A 25,000-nucleotide genomic window follows, 5' to 3' on the forward strand; every position below is an offset into this window, starting at 1 on the left:
AGCCTCTACTACAAAGCTGTCATCATCAAGACAGCATGGTATTGGCACAAAAACAGACACATAGACCAATGGAATAGAATAGAAACCCCAGAACTAGACCCACAAACGTATGGCCAACTCATCTTTGACAAAGCAGGAAAGAACATCCAATGGAAAAAAGACAGTCTCTTTAACAAATGGTGCTGGGAGAACTGGACAGCAACATGCAGAAGGTTGAAACTAGACCACTTTCTCACACCATTCACAAAAATAAACTCAAAATGGATAAAGGACCTGAATGTGAGACAGGAAACCATCAAAACCTTAGAGGAGAAAGCAGGAAAAGACCTCTCTGACCTCAGCCGTAGCAATCTCTTACTCGACACATCCCCAAAGGCAAGGGAATTAAAAGCAAAAGTGAATTACTGGGACCTTATGAAGATAAAAAGCTTCTGCACAGCAAAGGAAACAAGCAACAAAACTAAAAGGCAACCAACGGAATGGGAAAAGATATTTGCAAATGACATATCGGACAAAGGGCTAGTATCCAAAATCTATAAAGAGCTCACCAAACTCCACACCCGAAAAGCAAATAACCCAGTGAAGAAATGGGCAGAAAACATGAATAGACACTTCTCTAAAGAAGACATCCGGATGGCCAACAGGCACATGAAAAGATGTTCAGCGTCGCTCCTTATCAGGGAAATACAAATCAAAACCACACTCAGGTATCACCTCACGCCAGTCAGAGTGGCCAAAATGAACAAATCAGGAGACTCTAGATGCTGGAGAGGATGTGGAGAAACGGGAACCCTCTTGCACTGTTGGTGGGAATGCAAATTGGTGCAGCCACTCTGGAAAGCAGTGTGGAGGTTCCTCAGAAAATTAAAAATAGACCTACCCTATGACCCAGCAATAGCACTGCTAGGAATTTATCCAAGGGACACAGGAGTACTGATGCATAGGGGCACTTGTACCCCAATGTTCATAGCAGCACTCTCAACAATAGCCAAATTATGGAAAGAGCCTAAATGTCCATCAACTGATGAATGGATAAAGAAATTGTGGTTTATATACACAATGGAATACTACGTGGCAATGAGAAAAAATGAAATATGGCCTTTTGTAGCAACGTGGATGGAACTGGAGAGTGTGATGCTAAGTGAAATAAGCCATACAGAGAAAGACAGATACCATATGGTTTCACTCTTATGTGGATCCTGAGACACTTTACAGGAACCCATGGGGGAGGGGAAGGAAAAAAAAAAAAAGAGGTTAGAGTGGGAGAGAGCCAAAGCATAAGAGACTGTTGAGAACTGAGAACAAACTAAGGGTTGATGGGGGGTGGGAGGGAGGAGAGGGTGGGTGATGGGTATTGAGGAGGGCACCTTTTGGGATGAGCACTGGGTGTTGTATGGAAACCAATTTGACAATAAATTTCATATAAAAAAAAAAGAACTTTGAGTCTTCTTTGGTAAGTGATTAGTCATGGAGAGACAGCTCTCTGCAAGTCTCTGAGCTAGGTACTTCAAATTTATCTTGATCTTAATTCACTCTCACAGCAAATGTGTCTGCACATATTAACCCAGTCTTACTTATAAAAACATGGCTCAGAAACATAAAGAATCTTGCAGAGTTCACAGAACCACACCCATGTGGAGCAGTAAGGCTGGGAACCCATTTCTCTAACTAGAGACCTTGGAATTTTGTCATGGATATCTCGGTTTCAGGTCTACTGCCACCACTTACTTGTGTGAAACTTGAGTGTCTTGTTTCTTCTGTAAAGTAATATTAATATTTACTTCATGAGGTTGTTTTCAAAGTATGAGCAGGTACTTACAAGTACACAAAAGAAATGTTCCCTCATTTCTACCTCCATGCTTAGGACAGAAGGAAGATCCTGGGGCTGAGGAAGAGATTGCCAAACCGTATCTATACAAATTATCCAATAACGTTGTTCCCCCTACTGTCTCTTCCCCACCAGTTGTCTTAATTTCCATGTGTCCTTTATAAATCATATTAACTTTTCTAAATCTTATCAGAACTTAAGATAATATGTGGCTAAGTTACAGGAGAAATTATTTGGGCTATACTATGTACTATCATTCAATAGTACCTATTTAAACGCCCTTTTTCATGGATGTCCTAATTATTTATTGCAGGTTCTTTATCTTTTTCTTGTCATGGTAAGCCTGACCATAAATTATATATTGAACCAGGGGCACCTGGGTGGCTCAGTCAGTTAAGCATCTGACTTCATTTCAGGTCATCATCTCACAGTTCTTGAGTTTGAGTCTTGTTTTGGGCTCTATGCTGACAGCTCCGAGCCTGGAGCCTGCTTCAGATTCTGTCCTGTCTCTCTCTGCCCTTCCCCCACTCACTCACTGACTCTCTCTCTCTCTCTCAAATATAATATTAAAAAAAAATTTATATAGAGAGCCAAAAACTAGGGAAAGAATTTGAAAGGTCTCACTCCAAGTTTACCATTTTTTCTAGTATTTATCAATCCTTTCTGTTGAATATTTATCATATTAACATAATATTTATAATAGTGATTCAATATAATAATCTTCAGGGTGTCTGGGTGGCTCAGTTGGTTAAGCATCTGTCTCTTGATTTCGGCTCAGATCATGGTATCATGGTTGTGAGTTCAAGCCCCATGTCAGGCTCTGTGCTTGAAATCCTCTCTCTCCCTCTTTCTGCCCCTCCCCTGCTCGCTCTCTCTCTCTCTCTCTCAAAAGAAATAAATATACTTAAAATAATTTAACATTATAATTTTCATGCTGTATTTCATATTTAAAAAATATAAAATAACACAATTAGATGACAGAATACAAAAGCAATAAATATTCAGCATAGGTTTGAACCTTTCCATGTAAAACTTATGTTTTAAGAAAAATTCCTACTGTTATGTACGTAAAATTAATGAACTCAAAAGACTAATGCTGGTGTACTCAGCTCTCTAGTGATATTCAGACATCCTGAAGTGCGTGACATATTTAAGCAGGTGTTAGAATAGCTGAAACCTTGTGGAAAGATGCAATGTTGTGAAATCTGGATTACTTTTTAACCATTTAAATATTTAAACCCTCAAATATGAAATTGACCCAAATTATCACTCTTTGTATTTTAGAGAATTTGAAAGAATAATTTGTACATGATGACATACTAATCCTATTTCAATGTATAATATGCAAAGAAATGTATACATAATACTTATTGTAAAGTAAATGTAGAAATGCCAGCTGCTGGCAAGAAACAAAAAAGAAAATCCTGGAAAGGATTTGAAAGGTCTATATGAATAATGATACTAAGCCACAAACTAAAACATTTTGGAAAGGGTGAGAGAGAAATACTGAGGGTATAAATGTCACTAGCAGTTTCCAGACTTACAGAATTTTAGAGACAGAAAGAATTTCTGATATCATCTAGCCATTTGTACAGCTGAGGAAAAAGGCTCTGATGCTAAGTTGTTTGCTCAAGGTCACAAAACCAATTACTAGCAATGCCTGGAATAGAATCCAGGTCTTCTCATTCCTGGTGGAATGCCTTGAAGTTGCATATTCCAAGGAGTTTAAGGGAAGAGAAAAGAACCCAGGAATAAGAGTAGAGTGAGAAAGGTTGATTTCTGGCTTTGTCTACGTTTAAATTCAACTTTCTTCTAAGTCTAAATGAGGGAGATGATATTCCATCTTCCAAGTATAATACAGGAATCATATAGCAGAGTATTTCTTTTGAATACTACCTAAAGAGGCTTATTGTCCTTGGATAATATAAACACTGGGTCAAAATAAGAAGATAAAAGCACTTTAATTTAGTGGCTAATATAATCTAGGGAAAAATGCACCAATTTCACCTTTAGCATGCCAGGACACATTTCATTTATAGTCTCTCTTTGAAGGACAATTTTGAAGCATAATAAAAAAGTTATTAATCTCTTTATGATATGACAACACTGGTCGTGTATGAGATTGAGTGGCTTCTGACATCTGGCTTGTATAGTTTTTTTCTCTTCATAGTCCTACATTCTTTGATTCTTCTTTTAATATGTATTCCATCAACTAAAGCCTACAATGTAAGAAGTATTTGTGAGTGCCTAGCTCAAAGACTTTCCCTACCATAGTCTGCAAATAATTTTTCCACTGTCTTTTGGCATCTTGAGTTTTGGAGGAAAGTCTGAAGCCAACCTGAAATTTCCCAGGATATGCTGACCTTATGCTGTCCTGATGCTTATGGCACTAGTACTGGTCCTGATGGCTTTGTACTGATTGGTCTTGTTATAGTAAGAGAACTCTTTTGGTGTACAAATCAGTCATCCTTCTATCTATGAAATTGGTTTTGTTGCATTTGTTGTGTTCTCTTCAGGAAAACCCACTACGTGTTAAATCATTACTGTCAGCTTCCATATCTGTCACGTAATCATATTTCTTCTCCACCTTTCCCTTTCATACTTAGTGGGTTTTCCCCCCTCATCTCTGTGGCAGCAGTACTGGTTTGATTCCAAGAAGCTTCTGAGGTAGTCTTCATAGTGCAGAGATTTTCCCCTCAGTTCATTCTCCAGGAGCTGCTTTCCTTCTCCTTCTCGTTTAATGCTCTTGCCTTTTTGTCTATCTTGTTGGAATTCTTGCTGTAATTTCTTTGAGGGTCTAAAGAAGTTTTATCTAAATGTTTCTTCAAATGTATGATCTAATTTTGTTCAAGTACGTATTCTTAATTTGTACTCCACACTCCCATTATTGTAATATCTATGCCTAACTCCCATGTTTGTTTGTTTGTTTTCTTTCTGGTCATCATTGAATGAAGGTGGCTCTTTCTGAAACTGCCTGAGAATTTCATGATGCTGCCACTTTTTCTCCTGATCACCTGAGCATTTTTAAAATTTCTAATTGAAGTATAGTTGACATACAATAATATATTAGTTTCGGGTGTACAGCATAGTGATTTTATAATTCTATACATTACTCAATACTCTCACCACAATAAGAACAGTCATCATCTGTCACCATATCATATTATCACCATATTATTGACTATATTCCCTATGCTCTACTTTTCATTTCCATGTTATTTATTTTATAACTAGTTTACACCTCTTAATCTCTATCTCTAATTTCACCCATCTGCTCAACCCCCTCTCCTCTAGCAACCATCAGTTCTCTTTATTATGAGGTTTCTTTTTTTGTTTGTTCATTTTTTTTCCAGATCCCACATGAGTTAAATCATATGGTATTTATCTTTATTTGACTTAGCCTAATACTCTCCAGGTCCACCCATGTAGTTGTAAATGGCCAGATTTCATTCTTTTTCATGGTTGGGTAATATTCCAACATTTCATACATGCATATGCATACCAAATCTTCTTTACCCATTCATCTATCAGTGGACACTTGGTTTGCTTCCAGATCTTGGCTACATTAAATAATGTGGCAATAAATACAGGAGTGCATATATATTTCCAATGTAGCATTTTCATTTTCTTTGGGTAAATACCCAGTAGAATTACTGGATTATAGGGTATTTCTATTTTTAATTTTTGAGTAACTTCCACAGTGGTTGCACCAATATACATCCCGACCAAGAGTACAGAAGGGTTTCCTTTTCTTCATATCCTTGACAACATTTGTTATTTCTCGTCTCTTTGATACTGGCCATTCTTACTGGTATGATGTGATATCTCATTGTGGTTTTGATTTGCATTTCCCTGATGATTAATGATGCTGAGCATCTTTTCATGTGCCTACTGTCCATCTGTATGTCCTATTTGGAAAATGTCTATTCAGATATTTGCCCGTTTTTAATCAGATTATTTTTGGTGATCAGTATCAGTTCTTTGTATGTTATGATATTATCTCTTTATCAGATATATTATTTGCAATATCTTCTCTCATTCAGTAGACCTTTCCATTTTATTGCTGGTTTCCTTTGTTGTGCCAAAGGCTTTTATTTGTTACAGTCCTAATAGTTTATTTTTGCTTTTGTTTCCTTTAGCATGAGGAGACATGTCTAGAAAAATATTGCTAAGGCTGATGGCAAAGAAATTACTGCCTATATGTTCTTTTAGGAATTTTATGGCTTCAGGTCTCCTATTTCGTTCTTTAATCCATTTCAAGTTATTTTTGTATATAAGTGTAAGAAAGTGATCCAGATTCACTCTTTTGCATGTAGCTGTCCGATTTTCTCAACATAATTTATTAAAGAGACTGCCACCTTTGTTGTAGGTTAACTGACCATATGAGTGTGGATACATTTCTGGTCTCTCTATTCTGTTCCAGTGACATATGTCTGTTTCTGTGCAAGTACCACACTGTTTTGATCAATATAGCTTTATGGTATATCTGAAATCTGGGATTGTGATACCTCCAGCTGTGTTCTTCTTTCTCAAGTTTGCTTTGGCTATTTGGGGTCTTTTGTGGTTCCATAAAAATTTTAGGGTTATTTGTTCTAGTTTTATGAAAAATACTAGGGACTTCCCTGAATCCATAGACTGTTTGACTCTGCTTCTTTGAATAGTAAACCTTGACCCTTTGCTGGCTTGTATAATTCTGCTATTATGTGATTTAGTTTTATTTGAATTTGAAAACAAGAGTATGGTTTAACAGCCAGTATTTCTGTCTCAATTTTGACTTCTTAGCCTCAAAGATGATGATGCCATTATAGTCCATTTGGATGCTTATGTGTTGGAGCTACTACTTATGAAATTGGATTAACATATTTCTAGATGCAAATAATAGAAAAAAGCAGGGTCACAAATTCATTTTTTTGAGAGTGATCTACAGAATTTGATTTAGGATTTTTAATTTAGTTTCTTTTTTAAAGAACTTTTTGGAGATTTTTTTAACTTAGTTTCTTTTTTAAAAAAAGTTTTATTTCTTTTGAGAGAGAGAGAGAGACAGTACATGAGAGTTGAGTGGGGCTAGGGAGGCAGTTCAGAGAGGGAGAGAGAGAATCTCAAACAGGCTCTTTGCTGTCAGCACAGAACCCAATGCAGAGCTCAAGCTCACAAACTGAGATTATGATTTGAGTCAAAACCAAGGGTCGGACGGACACTTAACTCACCAAGCCACTCAGGCACCCCTTTAATTTGTCTCCTAAATCAAAGCTGTCCTCTCCTTCCACAAGTTCTTGGAAGCTATGCTATTAATGAGTAATAAATGCAATTGGAAAACAAAGAAACAAAGAAGGAAATCTTCCTTGCACTTTATTCATAAGGTGGTGGGGTGGTGATAGAGGTGCCATTATATTAACAATATAAGGTTACAAGGATTGTTCATTTTTTGTGGAATTTCAGTCTAATCCTCTGACTTTGGCAAGAGTTTAAAGAGTCAAAGCAGAATAAATCAACTTATATTGCTTGGATTATTAGCATAATTAATTAATGAAACTTTGGGAAGTTTTAATGATTGCTAAGTTCCCTCCCATGGGCCTAAATAAAACAAAAACTGAAAAAGATATTTTGGTTTCACACACTACTCAAGACTCAACAAAAATCTCTTATTGATTCCAGAGACTGGGGCTCTGCAAATCCTAAAAAGGATTTCCGGGTCAGGTTGTGATCATCCTCGTAAGTTTGGGAAAAACAATATTTTCTAGAAAAGCACTAATAAAGGAATTCCTTCTTGTTTTGCTGGCTGAATGGAGACCTAACTGCCAACCTTTTCTATATACCTTTCTCAACTATTTTAAACCACAACAAGCTTTTCTTTCTGTTAAAAACTTTGCCCTTTGTGTCACTAATACAGTACTAAGGTTACAGTTTGAGCTCAATCAGGTTAGATTGCCTATTTAATCAGTTTTTTTTTAATTTTTTTCAACGTTTTTTATTTATTTTTGGGACAGAGAGAGACAGAGCATGAACGGGGGAGGGACAGAGAGAGAGGAAGACACAGAATCGGAAACAGGCTCCAGGCTCTGAGCCATCAGCCCAGAGCCCGACGCGGGGCTCGAACTCATGGACCGCGAGATCGTGACCTGGCTGAAGTCGGATGCTTAACCGACTGCGCCACCCAGGCGCCCCTAATCAGTTTTAAATACATGAGCAGATATCATCTGTGGAGAGTTATAGGACTTGTGGCAGAATAAGAAAACTATGAAATTTGGGGCAAACTACTAGAGTTCAAGTCCCAGCTTGGATATTTATGTATTGTGATATTTAGGGTACATTACTTGCCCTAAAACTCAGAAACTGTATCTTCCAAAGCTGTGCTATAAGAATTAAGTGTGATGCTGTTTTTAAATTACAGGGTGCTTGGAACAGAGGAGGTGCTCAGTAAATGGGGTCACTGGACCTGTGTTTGGAAGTGTGGAACCAGATGCATGTATAAGGTAAAAAGTGAGCATGATGGAGTAATGATCTAAACACTTGGTAATGTAGCTCTCCTAAATGGGTGCTCCCAGGTCCTTTGGAGGTATGGTAGACTTGAAGACAGGTGAATGAAGGTTCATTTCCACTCTATTCCCAGGGAGCTCTCTGAATTTATCAGGACACCAGCTCCCTACGAGACTACTAAACAAGTCATTGCTTGTGGTTCCCATGCCCATAAAGCCCAAGATTAAAAAGTCCCATCCACAGACATAAAAATACAATGCAAGAGCTACAGTAAAGCAGTTTCAAAGGAAAATGAATAAGCAAGATCAACAAAAGAAAAAATAAAGCACAAGGAAATCAAACATTTTAATAGGCCCATTTTGCAAAGCATAAAGCTAAAACCAGGGGATGACAGGCTTATTTTCATAAGCATTAAACTCACTTCCAAACAACTTAATGTAAGGAATAGCCAGCCCAGCAGTGAGAACGGAAAGAAGACATCATTTATCAGAAGGCCTCATACTATCATTTCCATTTGTTCAGAACAGAGGTCCACCTATCTCTGACCGCTGGAAGCAAGCCTATGTGCCTTGCTTTTCTGGATGATGTTACCACGAAAATAAGCAAGTTCATGCAGGTGATCATTTCAGGCAAAGAGTAGTTTTAATCAGCAAGTCTGTGTAAGTGTGGAATGAGAGCTCATTAAATCTCTCACCCAACCAACCTGAAAGGCACTGCAGGCTCTCGGTGGGAGCACCAACATTGGTTTCTCTGCCCTACTCCCCCCGTGCTCTGCAGTCTCTTCTCAACTGCACACCTCACTTCTCACTAATGGCATGATCAATCCAAAACAGGTTTGCCTGCCACTCAGCATCATCATTAGCTGTAGCATGGATTAGAATGAGAGAAGCCTTTTCAGAAACTACAGGAGACCAGCAAGTCAACACCTGGGGGAAAGAGGTGGGGCGGAAGAGAAGAGTGAAGGGAGGAAAAGAACAGTTACAATTCCTGCCGCACTGTATTAGTCTCACCTTGCAGGAACAGACAGAGCACCTGTCTTCTTTCAAGGTCCACACTTGTCCATTGCGCTTCAGTCCTCCTTCATGAGGGCAGTCACCAGAGCAGGAGGGCCCAGAGGGACAGAGGCAGTCAAAACCCCCTGCCAGGTTGATGCAGGCAGAATCATTCCAACAGGTATGGGTTCTTAAGGCACATTCATCAATGTCTGCAATAAAGAAGGCACAGAGCTTTACAATTTAGCCAAGACCGTGATTAGAAAATAGTCATTTACAATAGCATTAATACTACTGAGCATTTACTTTGTGCCAAGCTGTTCACATGCATTATCTCATTTACTCTGCAAAGCAGCTCTGTGTAGGAAAATCTGTTCCTATATTTTGCAAATAATGAAGCTGAGGCTCATAGAAATGAAATAGCATGCCTACGGTCATATAGCTAATAGGTGGCAGGTCTCATACTCAAACCTGCAGCTGTTGGACTCCAATTACTAAATTATCCAGTAGCAGCTCTAATCCAGTTTTAGGATATTCTCGAGAGCTGTACCATCTAGAGGCCATAAATAGTCCTAATTCATTAACAGTGAGGATACACCCTATACAGATCTGGGTCTTTTAGAAAAGGTGTGAATAGATCATCCACTGAGTAGGAGTAAGTGGGCAATTAGGGCAACCTTGAACCAATCAGACTCCCCCAGATCCTGGGGCCAAGGGTGAAAGAAGAGGGACTAATTCTTGGTAGTTGCCTTGCCTAATCAAATCCTCTCCATCCTAATGGTCAGAAGCATTTTTGTCCCCAGAAAAAAACATCTTAGAGCTATGGTACATATAGCATGGATGAGGATGGAAGACACACATATATTTTATGGTTTTTTAATGACAGCTAAATATGGAGGGAAAGCAAAAATCCAGTCAGCTTTCCCAGACATTCAAAGCTTGAGTGACCTTAACATCTCAAACACATAGCTGTCCAGTCCTGGATTAAGCCTCTTCCCAGTGGGCAATCTATTACTTCAAAAGGCAGCCAATTCCATCGGATAACTCTTTTAGAAATGTCTTCCTTAAATGAAATGAAATATATTTTCCTAGAACTCCTACTTATTGGTGCTAGTTCTGAGACCACTCAAGAAAAGTCAACTTGAGTTTTCTTATTTGTGACAATCTTTACATGATTTAAAGATATTGGTCATTTGTTTATCATAGTCTTGAACTCCACTGGTCAATCTAGTGCTATGTCCTTCAAATATCCTTCAGATGATCCTTCTGTGCACAAGGTTTTTTTGAACACTAGGTATTATAAATGTTAACAATGACATTTAAGACATTGTCCTTATGTAGGTAACAAGGAGAAACACTAGAAGGACATATAGATAACTATTGTTAGGCATCTGATCAGGAAGTTTAATCCCTATAGTAAGTTAAAATAAGAACATTATAAATTGGGGTGATTGGGTGGCTCAGTTGGTTAAGCGTCCGACTTAGGCTCAGGTCATGATCTCACGGTTTGTGAGTTCAAGTCCCGTATTGGGGTTTCTGCTGTCAGTTCAGAGCCCACTTCAAATCCTCTGTTCCCTAATCTCTGCCCCTCCCCCCGACTCTCTCTTTCAAAAATAAACAAACATAAAAAAAAAAAAAAAAAAGAAACAGTATGAATTAACTTACTCTACTTCCTAAATTTCATGTTAAATATGTATGGGTTGTGGGCATTTGGTTGAGGGTTATCAGCTAAATTAAAGAAAAAATAATTCTAAGTGGCATTTTCTCCTAAAGTACTCAAGCAATAGTGCTTAAAGGCATAATATATACTTACTGTTAGTGCTTTATACTTATATAGTGTGTCAAAGTTTTTTGAAGCTTTTCCAGGAGTTATGCCATATAATTGCAAGACGGAAATAGTTACTTTCGTTTTACAAAATAAGAAACTAAGGCACAGAGATGAATAAGTGGTCACACATCTAGTACCACGTTGAAGCAAAGGTGGTATCCTGGGCCTTCTAACACATGCTCTAGAGTTCTTTTCTGAACCAACTCAAGGTCTAAAGTCATCTTTCAGAATACTAGAATGTTCTGTGGTTTTATCTACTTTCAACTATTAACCCTCTAGATATTGCAACCCACTTCCAAGCATAAGATCTTATATGGATCCTTTTTAGTATCCTTAGTTGAAATTCTGAGAATTACATAATTACTCAAAGTTTTCTATAATTTTGCAACTACTGTGACTTAAAAATAATGAGAAATAAATGACCTATCTTCTATTACTGACTGCATGCACTGTTGGAAAATTTGGCTTCACAGTAAAGGTACAAAGTAGAAAATGTTACGGAGTTCAAATACTTTATTCCAAGATTTTTGTCTTTGTCTCATTAAATGTAGTCTCAGTCAAGACATTTAGTTAATTAACAACGATTCCTCTTTTTGTTGTTGTTGTTAAGTTTATTTATTTATTTTGAATCAGACAAGCACACAAGCAGGGGAGGGGCAGAGAGAGAGGGGGTTGGAGGATGTGAAGTGAGCTCTGCGTTGACAGCAGAGAGTTCGATGAGGGGTTGGAATTCACAAACCATGAGATCATGACCTGAGCCAGTCAGACACTTAACCAACTGAGCCACACAGGCACCCCATGATTCCTCCTTTAAAAACTGTGGAAATGAACCCAAATTGCAATACCCAGATTCCCAGTCAACTACAATCTGACCTCAGTTATGTCTTTACTGTTCCATTGTGTCCATGCTATTCTCCACACATTTGACCATATGGTGCTCCTACCTGGAAACCTTTCTTGTCTCCCAAGTCGTCTTCTTCTAACTCTTCTCAATTAAGAGTGGCATTGGATGTGGGAGTCAGGCAACCCATGTTTGAAAACAAGTTCTCTATTTAATTGAGTGCTTACTACATAAAAGGCATTTTACATATCACTGTATGTCCTTGGTCACATTATTTAGCCTCTCTGACACTTATTTATCCCCTGTTTAAAACCATACCCAATGAATTTCTGGTCTTTTAAAAATTGTAGATAACATAAGAACTCACATATTTCTTGATGTAAAGAATGTGGATATTTAAGACAAAGTTCAAGCCCTACCTCCTCAATTAAGCATCTCCCAATATTATGCCAATTCATAGTAATCAGTCACTTCCTTAAACTCCCACTGCAGTGACAACGTTGGTGGTAGATCCTATCTTGGAACAATACTAAACTGGTATGTTTGCATTATTCTCACTCCTTGGCTTTTGCTCAAAGTGGCAATGAAAATATTTGGTCTTACTCTTCTCTAATCACAGATACAATCTAGTTTGGATGTCTGGGAGATACAGATAGAGAGTAACTTGATAGATAACACATGGAATCATAAAAAATAATATTCAGATTTCTCTGAACTCTGTGTTAACTCAAATCTTCACACCAGTCCCTGACTATACATTAGCCTCCTATCTGGTCTCCCTGACTCCAGCGACTTCTCATTCTAATCCAATGATTTTCAATTGTGGGCTCAGTAGACACATTTGAGGAGCTCTTAACAAGTACTGGTGCCTGGGCTCACTGCCACTAGAAACTGATTTAATTGGTATATAAAGTAGGATCCAGATATTGGGGCTCTGTTCAGTCAGATGAGAATGACTGCTCTAAATACCTTCCGCAAGGGACTGGTGTTCTAAAAAGCAAATTTGTCCATATCACGCCCCTGCTTACCACCTCTCAGTCGTCCTCTGATGTCTATAATAGATGATTTAAGCTCCCAGCATATAAGCCTTGATCTAACATTCCAGTTGTTAGCTTCTGTCTCTTCCCCTTTTTGTTCAAAAGCAATGGGTTATCCACAAAAAGTCCATGTTGTTTCCTCTATGCCTTTTCTCATTATGGGAGTACTCTCCCTCTCCCTTCTCTCCTTCCTCTTAGTCTGCATGGAATGGGTTGGTGTATAAATTAATTTACAAAGTAAGTAGTTCCCTTCCTATAATATCTTCATTCCTATGTCATGTTCAAAATCAAGATCAAGCATCACCATTCTTCATTCTGTGAAACAGTCACTATTGACTCTGTACTCTATATACAATGCTATCCTTGCATTTAGCTCTTACACACTTAATATATCCATCTCCATAGATAGTGAGCTCACTGAGAACAAGGACTAAATCTTTTTTCTTTATTCTCTTCTCAGTGCCAAGTACAACAGAAAGCACTGTGGTTGTACAGTGTTTTCACTTAACTTACTTAATCCGGGAAGTTTATAGACCATTACTATTATAAAGCCGATTTTACTAAAATTTGGTCTCTTGGGTGTTCAGAAAGAAGAAGACAGAACCACAACCTTCCCCTTCAGGGAACACATTTTATTGTTAAGTTTTCATCTGGGGAAGCCCATAAGTCTGGTTTATAGTATAATAAATATGGCAAAATAGTAACCACACTGAAACAGGAAGGCAACCTTCCCTCCTCCCTCCCCACTCCGGTTTCCTGTCAAATGCATGAGGACAAGGACAGAGGAAGGCCCATTAACAAAGCACTTCAGAAAATGTCTGGAAGAGTAATTTCAAGATTCCAACAGTAGCTGCAAAAGAATCTTTAACTTAAGGTCTTCTCTGAAATCCTCTCTAAATTGGCAATTAATGGCCAACTATAACATGCTTTTCTAACATTTAATTATTTTTTTCATTTACAAAGTTGTAAGCATATTGGCAGTGTTTCTCTCTCAATTAAGAAACCTGAGCATAAAGATGAACACACCTAGTGTGCGCAAAAAAAAAAAAAACCCTGGATCTGCTTTTGCTGCTCCAAAATGAAAGGATTTTGCAGTTGAATATAGGACCATATTGTCTAAAAGTTCCATGTAATTGCTTTACTTATGACACAGAAATCTAATTCAGCTTCCATGCAGTTTAACAGATTTATGGAAAGCCAGATGTTAGCAATTATGGAAACCAACATCATTCATATTCTTGGTAATACAGACCTGTTTGCTCTGCACAAAGCCAACTTAATCTATTATACATATCCCAAGGCATCCAAAGGGAGGAGGCACCCTATTTACATATTGCAACTGTTGTTCTCTGCTGAGCAAACACAAAGACATTCACCCATGATACTTACCAAATTATCTGACAGGCCTCCAATGACAAAGAGGCAATGAAACAAAAATCAGGCAAAATATTCCATACTCAAATCTATAATCATTAAAGTGTACTTGTTTTTTCTTATTGTAAGTAATGGCTTTTTGCGATTTCCTTGTGTTTCTCCTTGTAAATTAATTATTTAAATGTTCCATGCTCAGATGAGAATTTCCTCAATAAAATTCTATGGCTAAGCTTACATTAGAACTAATTTTCTTGCATTGACATTTTCACAATTTCTGAAAGCTGTTATTATTATACTCAATTTTGCTTTTAAAAAAAGTCTGGTTGTGCCTAGTCAATCTGCTTTGTTCTTTAATTTGAGGTTCTTAGGTTATTTGGGCATGTAAGAAAACACAATTCAGAAATGTTTATATCAGCAGCAATCAAACCAATCCCAACCTAGCCTCGAACAGTTTCCCTACCCTTCGAGAAAAATGGCTCTGCAGAAATTTTAATAGCATAACAACTGTAATGGTACCTGCCTCAGGAGCTAAAAGTTCTGCAGGTTGATTTCAGAGATCAAGAGAAACATTTTTGTCAGGGGTTTGGTAGCAGGTCAATTTTTTCATTATCCCATATTCCACTTTCTTGAATAACTTTCATATCCCATCTAGTCTTCCTTTCAAACTCAAAACAGGTGATGTGTCAGAAAACAAAATTTAACCTGGGGTTTGAATATCAGCTGTGTGTGTTCTGACTTGGAAATCATTACCAGACATTAATAGCTTGGAAATGAGAACAGAGCTTGGGGGTTTATTAATGATAGACCAGATAGAGTGCAGCTGCCTCTCCCATAGCTAAAGTAACATTGCCTCTTTTACAGGGGCAGTGAGAAAATGACAGGGAAAAATATACACACTGCGCATCAGCAAAATTAAGTGGAAAACAAACAAACAAACAAAAAACAAAACAGGAAATCCAAGGTCTGAAGTGGCTTGCAAAATACAAGGCTAATGAAATTTTAACCTGCACAGAAAGTTTCAGGTCCCAAACTAGAACACAGACTACTAAAGATGAGGTTGATACACATTGGAACCATCAGAAGAGCTCCATCAGCATGAAGAGGGATTAAACTCATGTCAGTTTAATGAAACATGAGGGGTTCAGCCTGAAAAGGTAAAGACTAAAAGAAAAGTAAGCTACAACTTGGTCTCTTTGAGATGCTGTTATGTACCTCTTGGGAAGAAGTTCCAACGTCCCTCCAGTGTTAACTCCTCTTTGTTCCAGCCTCCTCCAGGAAGAAACCCTTTCCTACAGTGTGTCTCTTACCATCAGTGTGTAATTCTGTTACTCTCCAATGAGTCTTCCCTTTTTCCTTTAACTGAGCAGACCCTCTCTTTAAGCAAAGGAAAAAGAAAAACACCTTGTTTGGGCTGAACCTTTCCTAAGCCATTCCCTAGATCCAGGTCTTTTTTTCCACAGTGTCCACCACTAGCTGCTACCTCCATTTACACATCTTCACCCTCTCCTAAATGTTTGCAAGCTTCCATGTGACCCTCTCTTTGAAGCCTAAATCCTGAAGTTTCTCACAACTCTTAGTTTGCAAAATCATCACCCTTTAATAAATTATAATATTTGTTATATTATAACAACTCCAAATTATGGAAAAAGCCTAAATGTCCTTCAACTGATGAATGGATAAAGAAATTGTTTATATACACAATGGAATACTAGGCAACGAGAAAGAATGAAATATGGCCTTTTGTAGCAACTTGGATGGAGCTGGAGAGTGTTATGCTAAGTGAAATAAGTCATACAGAGAAAGATACCATCTGTTTTCACTCTTATGTGGATCCTGAGAAACTTAACAGAAGACCATGGGGGAAGGTAAGGAAAAAAAAAAGTTGGAGAGGGAGGGAGCCAAACCATAAAAGACTCTTAAAAACTGAGAACTGAGGGTTGATGGGGGGGTGGGAGGGAGGGGAAAGTGGGTGATGGGCATTGAGGAGGGCATCTGTTGGGATGATTACTGGGTGTTGTATGGAAACCAATTTCACAATAAATTTCATATTAAAAAAATTAAAAAATGAAAAAAAAATGTTACAATATTTGTTATTTCAGTCTAAATGCTCTCTTCTTGACCCTTGTGGGGTATGACAGTGCCCTGTTCATCTTCTTACCTCTTTATTCCTCCAATCACTAATCACCAATCATTAATTTACTAACTACAAATATATTTATTGAACATCTACTCTTTCCTAGACATAGTGTTAGGGACCGGGGATAAAATAGGCAAATACAGATATGGTCCAACAAGTAAGGACCCTGTGTGGAGACGTCTCCAATTTTTCTAATGTTCCATCTCTGGTTGTTGCTTTCTTCCCCCTCAGAGGAAGCAGCATAACATACCAACGAAAAGCCTAAGTTTTGGAATCCAGCAGCTTTAGGTGCCAGTTAATGTGACCAGTTGTCCCAGTTGGCCTAGGACTGAGGGAGTCCCTGAGATAGGTGACTTTCAGTGCTAAACCTAGGAAAGTTCTAGGCAAATGGAGACAAATGAGTCACCTGCACCTTAGTCCCATCCCTGCAACTGTAGATTTACCTAACATTTCTGAACCTTGGTCCTATCATTTGAAAAGTGTGGATAAAAAAATACCTCCAGGGATAATCTGATAATTTGAGTAAGCATATAAGACAATGCTTATCATGTAGTAATTTCTCAAAAATGATTAGCTGCTATTATCATTGTTCTTGTTCATACTGTGTCTGTATTTTTCCTCTTTCATAGCATTCATTTCATCTCATGAATTCCCTTGGCCCATCTTTTCAGGATATACTCAAATCATTACCACCAGTCCTGAGCTCTTTGTAAGCTGACACCTTCATCTGTTCACTGAGGATTTCCTCTTGAATTCTAAATTCTCACACAAATTCTCATGGATTTGATCAGTACATTGGCCAGCCAAAGCCAGAAATGCTAACACTCTAAGCTCTCCCTGAACCCTGATCAGTAAATCTGGTGTTAATATTCAGTGACTATTATTTTTTTTAATTTTTTTAAGTTTATTTATTTTTGAGATAGAGAGAGACAGAGCATGAACTGGGGAGGGTCAGAGAGAGAGGGAGACACAGAATCAGAAGAGGCTCCAGGCTCTGAGCCATCAGCCCAGAGCCCGACGCGGGGCTTGAACTCACGGAACGCGAGATCGTGACCTGAGCTGAAGTCGGATGCCTAACCGACTGAGCCACCCAGGCGCCCCTCAGTGACTATTATTAAAAGGATATAGTTGTTTGGTTTTTTTTTTTTTGTTTTGTTTTTGGTTTTTTTTGTTTTTTTTTTGACACTTGATGAAGGTGGTTTGGTCACAGACCACATTTATAGGCTGTGCAAATTTGGGTGTTCTGATGCAGATGGAGAAAACAATTCATTCTAGGTTAGAAAACAAGAGTAGCAAAAAAGCAGAATAGCTTCCTAAATTAACCAAGTTGGTTTACGTTCTGCCATGAATAACTCATGCTTCTTTACTTAGTGATTAAATGTGTTCAAAATCAATACGATTCTGACCAGTGGCGAAAATAAAAAATCTATAAATACTGAAATACTTGCTATCCAAAGAGAATTTTACTGCATACAGAGACTACAGTGCTGATGGCAGCAACCCTAGATTTCTGTTTTTATATATCTGCTTATAGGTGAGAGGGTGGGTTATGTTCTAGCGGCCTCTGCATCCCTGAGTGGAACAGTTATGTTTTACAAGTTGCTAAATGCCTAACACTGGGTCATACATGTTCTATTGTTATATTCATTTTATCGTGTAACAAAATTTCACCCTCAGCTGAAAAAAATTACCCTCTTCCACTTTAATTTCATATCTCCTTTATGTTACCTTGTATGCAGAGCTGTGTTTTCTATCTTCCTTATTCATTCAGAAGGCATATTCTTTGGGGCACCTGGGTGGCGCAGTCGGTTAAGCGTCCGACTTCAGCCAGGTCACGATCTCGCGGTCTGTGGGTTCGAGCCCCATGTCGGGCTCTGGGCTGATGGCTCAGAGCCTGGAGCCTGTTTCCGATTCTGTGTCTCCCTCTCTCTCTGCCCCTCCCCCGTTCATGCTGTGTCTCTCTCTGTCCCAAAAATAAATAAACGTTGAAAAAAAATTAAAAAAAAAAACAGAAGGCATATTCTGGTCTTATGTATCTTTGTGTCTCCCACAGCATCTTTATAGGGTCTGTTTCTTACTAAGAAATGCATAAACATGTGTTAGATTTGAATCTGGTTGAGCTGTGATTTAAAAAAAACAAAACAAAACCCTTGTCCTTCAGGGACCTCCATTTTCTCTTTGGTAAAGTATAGGAGTTGTAGAAGGTATTTTCTGAGATCTTGTCCATTTCCAGATGGTATGATTACTTTTTCCTTTGTAGGACTGAGCCTCTAATTCCAGTGTTAGAATATGAGTGGTAATAGATGGAGAACAGGAAAGAGGAGAATGGAAGAATCCAGCTTCAGGAGGACAAAGAGATTTTTTAGAATTAAACAGTTTGCTTAGACAGTCAATATTTATTGAAACACCTGTCTCTCTTAATGAGTGTTTACAAGCAGGTGCCAAAGAGGGAAAGTAATGAAGAGACAAACATGGTTTTTCTGTCTGCATTGAAGCCTTGGACAATGTAATCCTTGGGGACAAATACACATGGGGAATCCAGGTGGGGTGAAACCGAAACTATTTTGACAAATCATTCTTTCAAACAAATTGTCAGATGAGAAAGAATTTCTTCTGTCTTCTGTGCCAAGGGAAGATTTTAGGCACAGACAGGTTACAAAATAATTTCATTTACTACCAGAAACATCCTACAATTTACATAGAATTCAAAGGTCAAAAAAAAAAAAAAAAAAAAAAAAAGAAAGAAAACAACAAAAAAAAAGAAAAACACCCACCTGGGTGGCTCAGTCAGTTGACCGTCTGACTCTTGATTTTGGCTCAGGTCATGATCTCACAGTTCGTGAGTTTGAGCCCTATGTTGGGCTCTGCACTGATAGCACAGATCTGCTTGGGATTCTCTCTCTTCCTATCTCTCTTCCCCTCCCTAAAGTCACTCTCTCACTCTCAAAAATAAATAAATAAACAAACATTATAAAAAGCAAACATTGTCAATGGTACAATTCTAAAACCAGATCTCAGTCTAAAGAACAAGAGGGTCAGATTACAGCACCTAAGAATTCAGAACCTTCTATGCCGATTATTTATTGTCTCCTTCTACCACTCTGTTTATTTTGATCCCTAATCTCTAGGAAGTTGTCAAGTTCTTCCAAAAACTCTTTTCCACTAGAAGGAGAGTTAGGACACTGATGAAGGATAACAATTTGGACAACTGTGCTAAGAAGGCCATTATCTACTGAGAGAACCAACAAGCTAAAAATAAACCTTAATGTCATCTCATGGTGTGTTTTCTTGGATGATCTCTTTTCTTGGATCTTCTTCCTCTCTTCATATTGCTTCTCCTAATCAACTGAATTAGTGAAAACAGATTTAGGGCTGCCTTCTATTTTTGAAGGGAAATTCTCTGGAAGGATCTAGAAGGCATTTGGTGGAGTCAAGGGAAAATGAAACAAGGAGTAAAAGATTTCAGCCCACTCTGCTCTAGGCTTTTAGGAGACAAGTTCTGTTTATTGTGATTTTTTTTCTGTGTTTTTTACCCTAAGGGAGGTAAAACTATAAAGACCAAAATTTTGTTGGTTTGCAAGGAAAAGCAAAGGAGGCCACTAACATAGATTCTCTCTTTGAGCAAACTCTCATCAGGCTCCTCTGAGCCCTCCTCTTGACTGGGCCTCAACCTTGGCCTATAAACACAGCAGACTCTCAGCACAAATTATTTTGTCCACCACATCCCTCCATGTTAAAACGTTTGAACGAAGAGTAGCATAGCTTTTACATTCAAGAGCGGATCATTAAGATCACGGCTCAACCCCCCTTAGGTTCCTGCATGGGAAGGCTCACAGCTGCCCAGAAAGCTCCCTATTTATTTCAGCCAACACCTGTACATAGTATGGCACCTATGTCCAGTCTCTGTGGAAGATTAGGGGCATAACTTCAACAAGAACTGGTTAATAAACCCAGATGGGATTCACCTGGACCAATGGCCTTTCCTGCTTTCTGTAAATTTCCCCTTCTCCTGGCTCTACTCAAGCCCCCACTATTCTCCCCACCCCAACTCCTTCAATCTCCTTTTAAAAAGCCCAGTAACCTTGCGCAAATACAAGTTGAGTTCAATTCATGCTGGACCTTCTTCCCTGCTGTAATAATTGTTATTGACTAAAATCTGTCCTTACCACTCAGTAAAGAAAGTATAAAGTTTTCTTTATACTTGACACCACTCAAGCTGCTAGAGGATAAACAAAATGAATTGTTGCAGTTCCTCTGTGGTCCAGCTCAGCTCCTCAGAGTAAGTAGCAGTTAGGGACCAATGTCCTCATTCATAACAGAAATGATTTCTAAGTCCCTTTATTAATTTAGTTATTCAACAACTATTTATTGAGCACATAGGATAGGCCAGTAATTGTTCTAGGCATTGGGAATACCACAGCAAATAAAATAGAATTCTTGCTCCTGGGAATGTTAAATTTTAACAGGGTGAGGCAGATAATCTCTTCCGTGTATCTGACTCAGGGACCTGCAGAAGCTTTGGTGTCCCTGCCATCCCCAGGTACTTTTATTGCATCATTATTAACACATCTTTGTGAAACAAAGATTTGTATCATTTTATTGTGTATAATGATAATTTACAATACTTATACCCATATTCTTCAAAGTTTCAAAATCCTTTAAAATTCATGATTTAGTTCTTTAAAAAAAAAAAAAAACGTAGAATGTTAGCCTTACCATCATCTCTACTCAAAAGATAATTGAACTGAGGGCCAAATAATCATTGCTTCTCAAATGTTTCTACCAAATTTACCTCTATGGCAGAACGGAATGACCACCCATTTCTCAGAATCCTGGACATACACAAAGGGGAAACAGTGAGTCTGAAATTATTTGAAGCTTAATGTTTTCTATTAGAAACTATTTTTGCCTGCCCCTCTATAGTCAGACTGTTTTGATAGATCATTTTTTTCTCAAACCACTGAGTAGAATAAGATTCCTCTTTTAGATTGATGTACCTTCTCATGTAGCAGCATGCTTTCAGTGACAATTGTACCCCAGTATAAGAAGCACAGCAGAAGGCAATACATGGTCAAGTAACAACATGCATAGGGCCATATGGCCAGTAAGTTCCTGAGTCAAGATGCAAATACAGGCATCTTGACTTTAGGTCTGGCTTGTCATCATGTGGTAGGGTCTCCTTCCTAAGAAAAGAAAATGGATAAAAAAAGCCAAAACCCTCAAGGCAACCTGGCTACACGCGTATGTGACATCTCTTATGACCTTGTAACATGAGACCATTTAATCAGACTGCAGGCTTGTGTGTTACCATATATGGGAGAAAAAGAAGTAGAAAAAATATAAAAAACTACACCACGTGGTATTCAGGGGTTCAGTTTTTCGGGTACAAACCTAACAGCCATGTTGGCACGAATAAAGTTGCTTCCTGGAAAGAGAAGCTTCAGTGTCACAATTCTCTGTGTGAGAATCCTGCTACAATCATACTATGGCGGGTTACCAATTCTACAGAAAATGGATATAGTGATATCTTGCAAAGGCTAAATGGTCAATTTCCAATACACCAACTGGTCCACAGATTCTCAAAGTATTAATTAATGCTCACTATATGTAAAAATTATTATTAAAAATAATAAAACAAGGACAGCAAGCTTCCTCTCTAAAAAACATAATAGTTAGGGGCGCCTGGGTGGCGCAGTCGGTTAAGCGTCCGACTTCAGCCAGGTCACGATCTTGCGGTCCGTGAGTTCGAGCCCCGCGTCAGGCTCTGGGCTGATGGCTCAGAGCCTGGAGCCTGTTTCCGATTCTGTGTCTTCCTCTCTCTCTGCCCCTCCCCCGTTCATGCTCTGTCTCTCTCTGTCCCAAAAATAAATAAACGTTGGAAAAAAAAATTTAAAAACAAAACAAAAACAAAAAACAAAAAAAAACCCATAATAGTTAATGGGACCAATTAGAATCCTCACCACCTACTCTAGTAATGTGGCTTACACTCCTCTCTGTTTCTATTGCTGGGGCCATTATAATAGCATCTTAACTGTTTTCTCTGCTGATATTTCCTCAAACATTAACAACCTGATCATACCACTCTCTCATCTCAAGAATTTTTTTTTAAGCAGGAAGATGACCCAGTTGGAGTTGTTACAAAGCAACCATCCAGGAATCTACAGAAAATTAAACTTGAACCCATATTCTATGTAGATATTGCCTCTAAACTGACTGCTTCAGTAAGTCACTTCACAACTTCTCGGCTGAGAAATTGTTACTTGCTGTGTGGTAGACCTCTGTGTTCTTCATTTTATCCTTCTGTAAAATGGGGAATCATACCCCAATACCAGGGTTGTTGTGAGAACTTTAGTACAAAATGTGATCACACAGTAGCTGCGTGTTGAGGATCACGATCAATAGACAGCTAATTCTGATGGCCTCGCTTTTCTCTGAAGAGACATTCCAAGCAAAAGGAATAGGAAGAGCAAAACCGCATAGGTGTGGAAAATCAAAATGATACACATATGAGAGAGGGTTTAAAATCGTGTAAGAAATACTACTTATTTACAGCTAAATATTTATAGCAATTTATACAGGTGAATAGTTCAACGTTGAGAGACAGTGATATTGTGAAGTAAGATTCACAACTTTCAGCTCCTTAGCTTAGAAAACAAGACCCTTTATCATCTGGCTTCTAGCTCTATATACAAGGTTCCTTTCTTCTTCCCCACCTACAACACACTCACATATATATCAAGTACTTTATCCACCCTGGAAATGTCACCATCCTTTGGACACATTTAGATCTCTTTCATGACTCTGCTCCAATCAGACTGCTATTCCTGCCTGGAAAACTTACTTTAATATCTACTCTTCCCTGGAAAAAATTCCTTCTTATCCTATAAACTTGGTGGAAAAAAAAATCCTACTTTCTGTGAAAGATTCCTATGTACATTGCTATCCCCATATGCCCTAACCCAAAAAACCATTTTTTTTCCTACGATTCTTATTTTTATTTATTTATATATCTAACTGTTCGACAGTTCATCCTCCCCCAATTCCTGCCCCTTCCTATTTCCCAGTTTCAGACTAGAAGGGTGAAATGTGTGTCTCACTGTGTGCCTAAAACTTAGCACATGGACTAGCACAGACCAGACCCTCTCAACAGTTGCTCACTGAAAAGGTGAATGGTGATTTTTCTGTTGACAGTGCTTTGTTTGGTTTGAGTATAATCGTTTAAAATTCCCTGCTCGTAAATCCAGAGGTAAATATTTCACAGCAGCATAAGTAATCTCAGACTAAAACAAACAATTCAATATTTATTTCAAAGAAGTCATAGATGCTGATCTCTGAGTTGTTGCACAGACATGATCTTTGGTTCTAAGACATCCAAGCCAGAAATTTCTGTGATGAAACAATTGTTTACACTGTGCTATAAGAGGCAGGAAGCTGACACCTACGTGTAATTAATTCAATACCAAAAAGTGTTCAGAAACCGAGAAAGGCAAGTGAACATCCCCTGAGATCAAACTGTAGATCCCCAGGTGAAAAACAACAAGAAGTTAAATCAGGGTGGTGACTGGAAACACCGAGGCTGGATCCTGGTATTTCAATGGTGGTTTTTACATGGCTGGGGGAAGATCTGTGACTCTAGTGAAAAATTATGGTTCCCCTTCCTCCAAAGGATTCATGTAGACATATATACACAAACTTGCATTCAGTTTCAGGGCATTCACAGAGCCCTCTGAAGGCTTTCAATGAAACCTCCAAGACAGCGATCCTCAAACGTGAGTGGGCATCAGAATCAACTAAATGGGGCTTGTTAAAAAAAACAGATCACCAGCCCAGTCCCCAGACTTGCTGAGTTAGTAAGGTCTGGGATGAGGTAGAAAGTTTTCATTTACAACAACTTTCCAGGCGATGCTGCTGCTACTGGTCTAAGGATCACACTTCTAGAACCACTGCCCTAAGCTACATGGAATTGAGTTCACAAAAAGTAATGTTAGGAGACTCTTTTTTAGGAATACTGCACTCATTTTGTTGTCACCCAGTTGAGACTATCAACTATTCAGGACAAAAGTAAAACAACAACAACAACAACAACAACAACAACAACAACAACAAAAACCCAAGTCATTTCAAACATACTAAAGATTTGGCACATTGCAAGCTTCAAGATTCTATGCAAGAGAAAATCAAAGTTGCCTCTACTGTAACTTAATCTTTCCAAAAAAGGCCAAGGTCACAATGACAGGGAAGACTTAAAGAAAACTGGAACTGCACTGCAAAGCACCTTTTCAGGGAACACACCAGCCTTTTCCTTCTGTGTTACCCAACTGCTACTCCCTCCATACCAGGCCCCTGCATGCTCTAGACTCCTTACATGTTTCCCTTTCTCAGAACTCCCACTGGGACTGTTCACGCAATGCAAAATCGTCCTCCATGGCCTCTGGAACCAGGCGCCATCACTCTTTACGGCCCCAGAGTCTAAATAAGCACCAGGC

At 38.5% G+C, this 25,000-nt stretch overlaps 1 protein-coding gene across 2 annotated transcripts in view; it reads right to left on the minus strand.

Annotated features, from left to right (window-relative positions):
- Positions 1 to 25,000, minus strand: part of NELL1 (neural EGFL like 1) — a 901,918-nt gene that overhangs the window by 16,716 nt on the left and 860,202 nt on the right. For both annotated transcript variants that reach the window (XM_040495621.1, XM_040495620.1), the window contains one exon: positions 9,316 to 9,509. In XM_040495621.1, coding sequence (XP_040351555.1) covers positions 9,316 to 9,509 — 194 coding nt within the window. The remainder of the gene's footprint in view (positions 1 to 9,315; positions 9,510 to 25,000) is intronic.

Source organism: Herpailurus yagouaroundi, unplaced genomic scaffold, assembly GCF_014898765.1.
Source record: "Herpailurus yagouaroundi ecotype Mexico unplaced genomic scaffold, PumYag 187, whole genome shotgun sequence".
In the NCBI taxonomy this organism is placed as follows: Eukaryota; Metazoa; Chordata; class Mammalia; order Carnivora; family Felidae; genus Herpailurus; species Herpailurus yagouaroundi.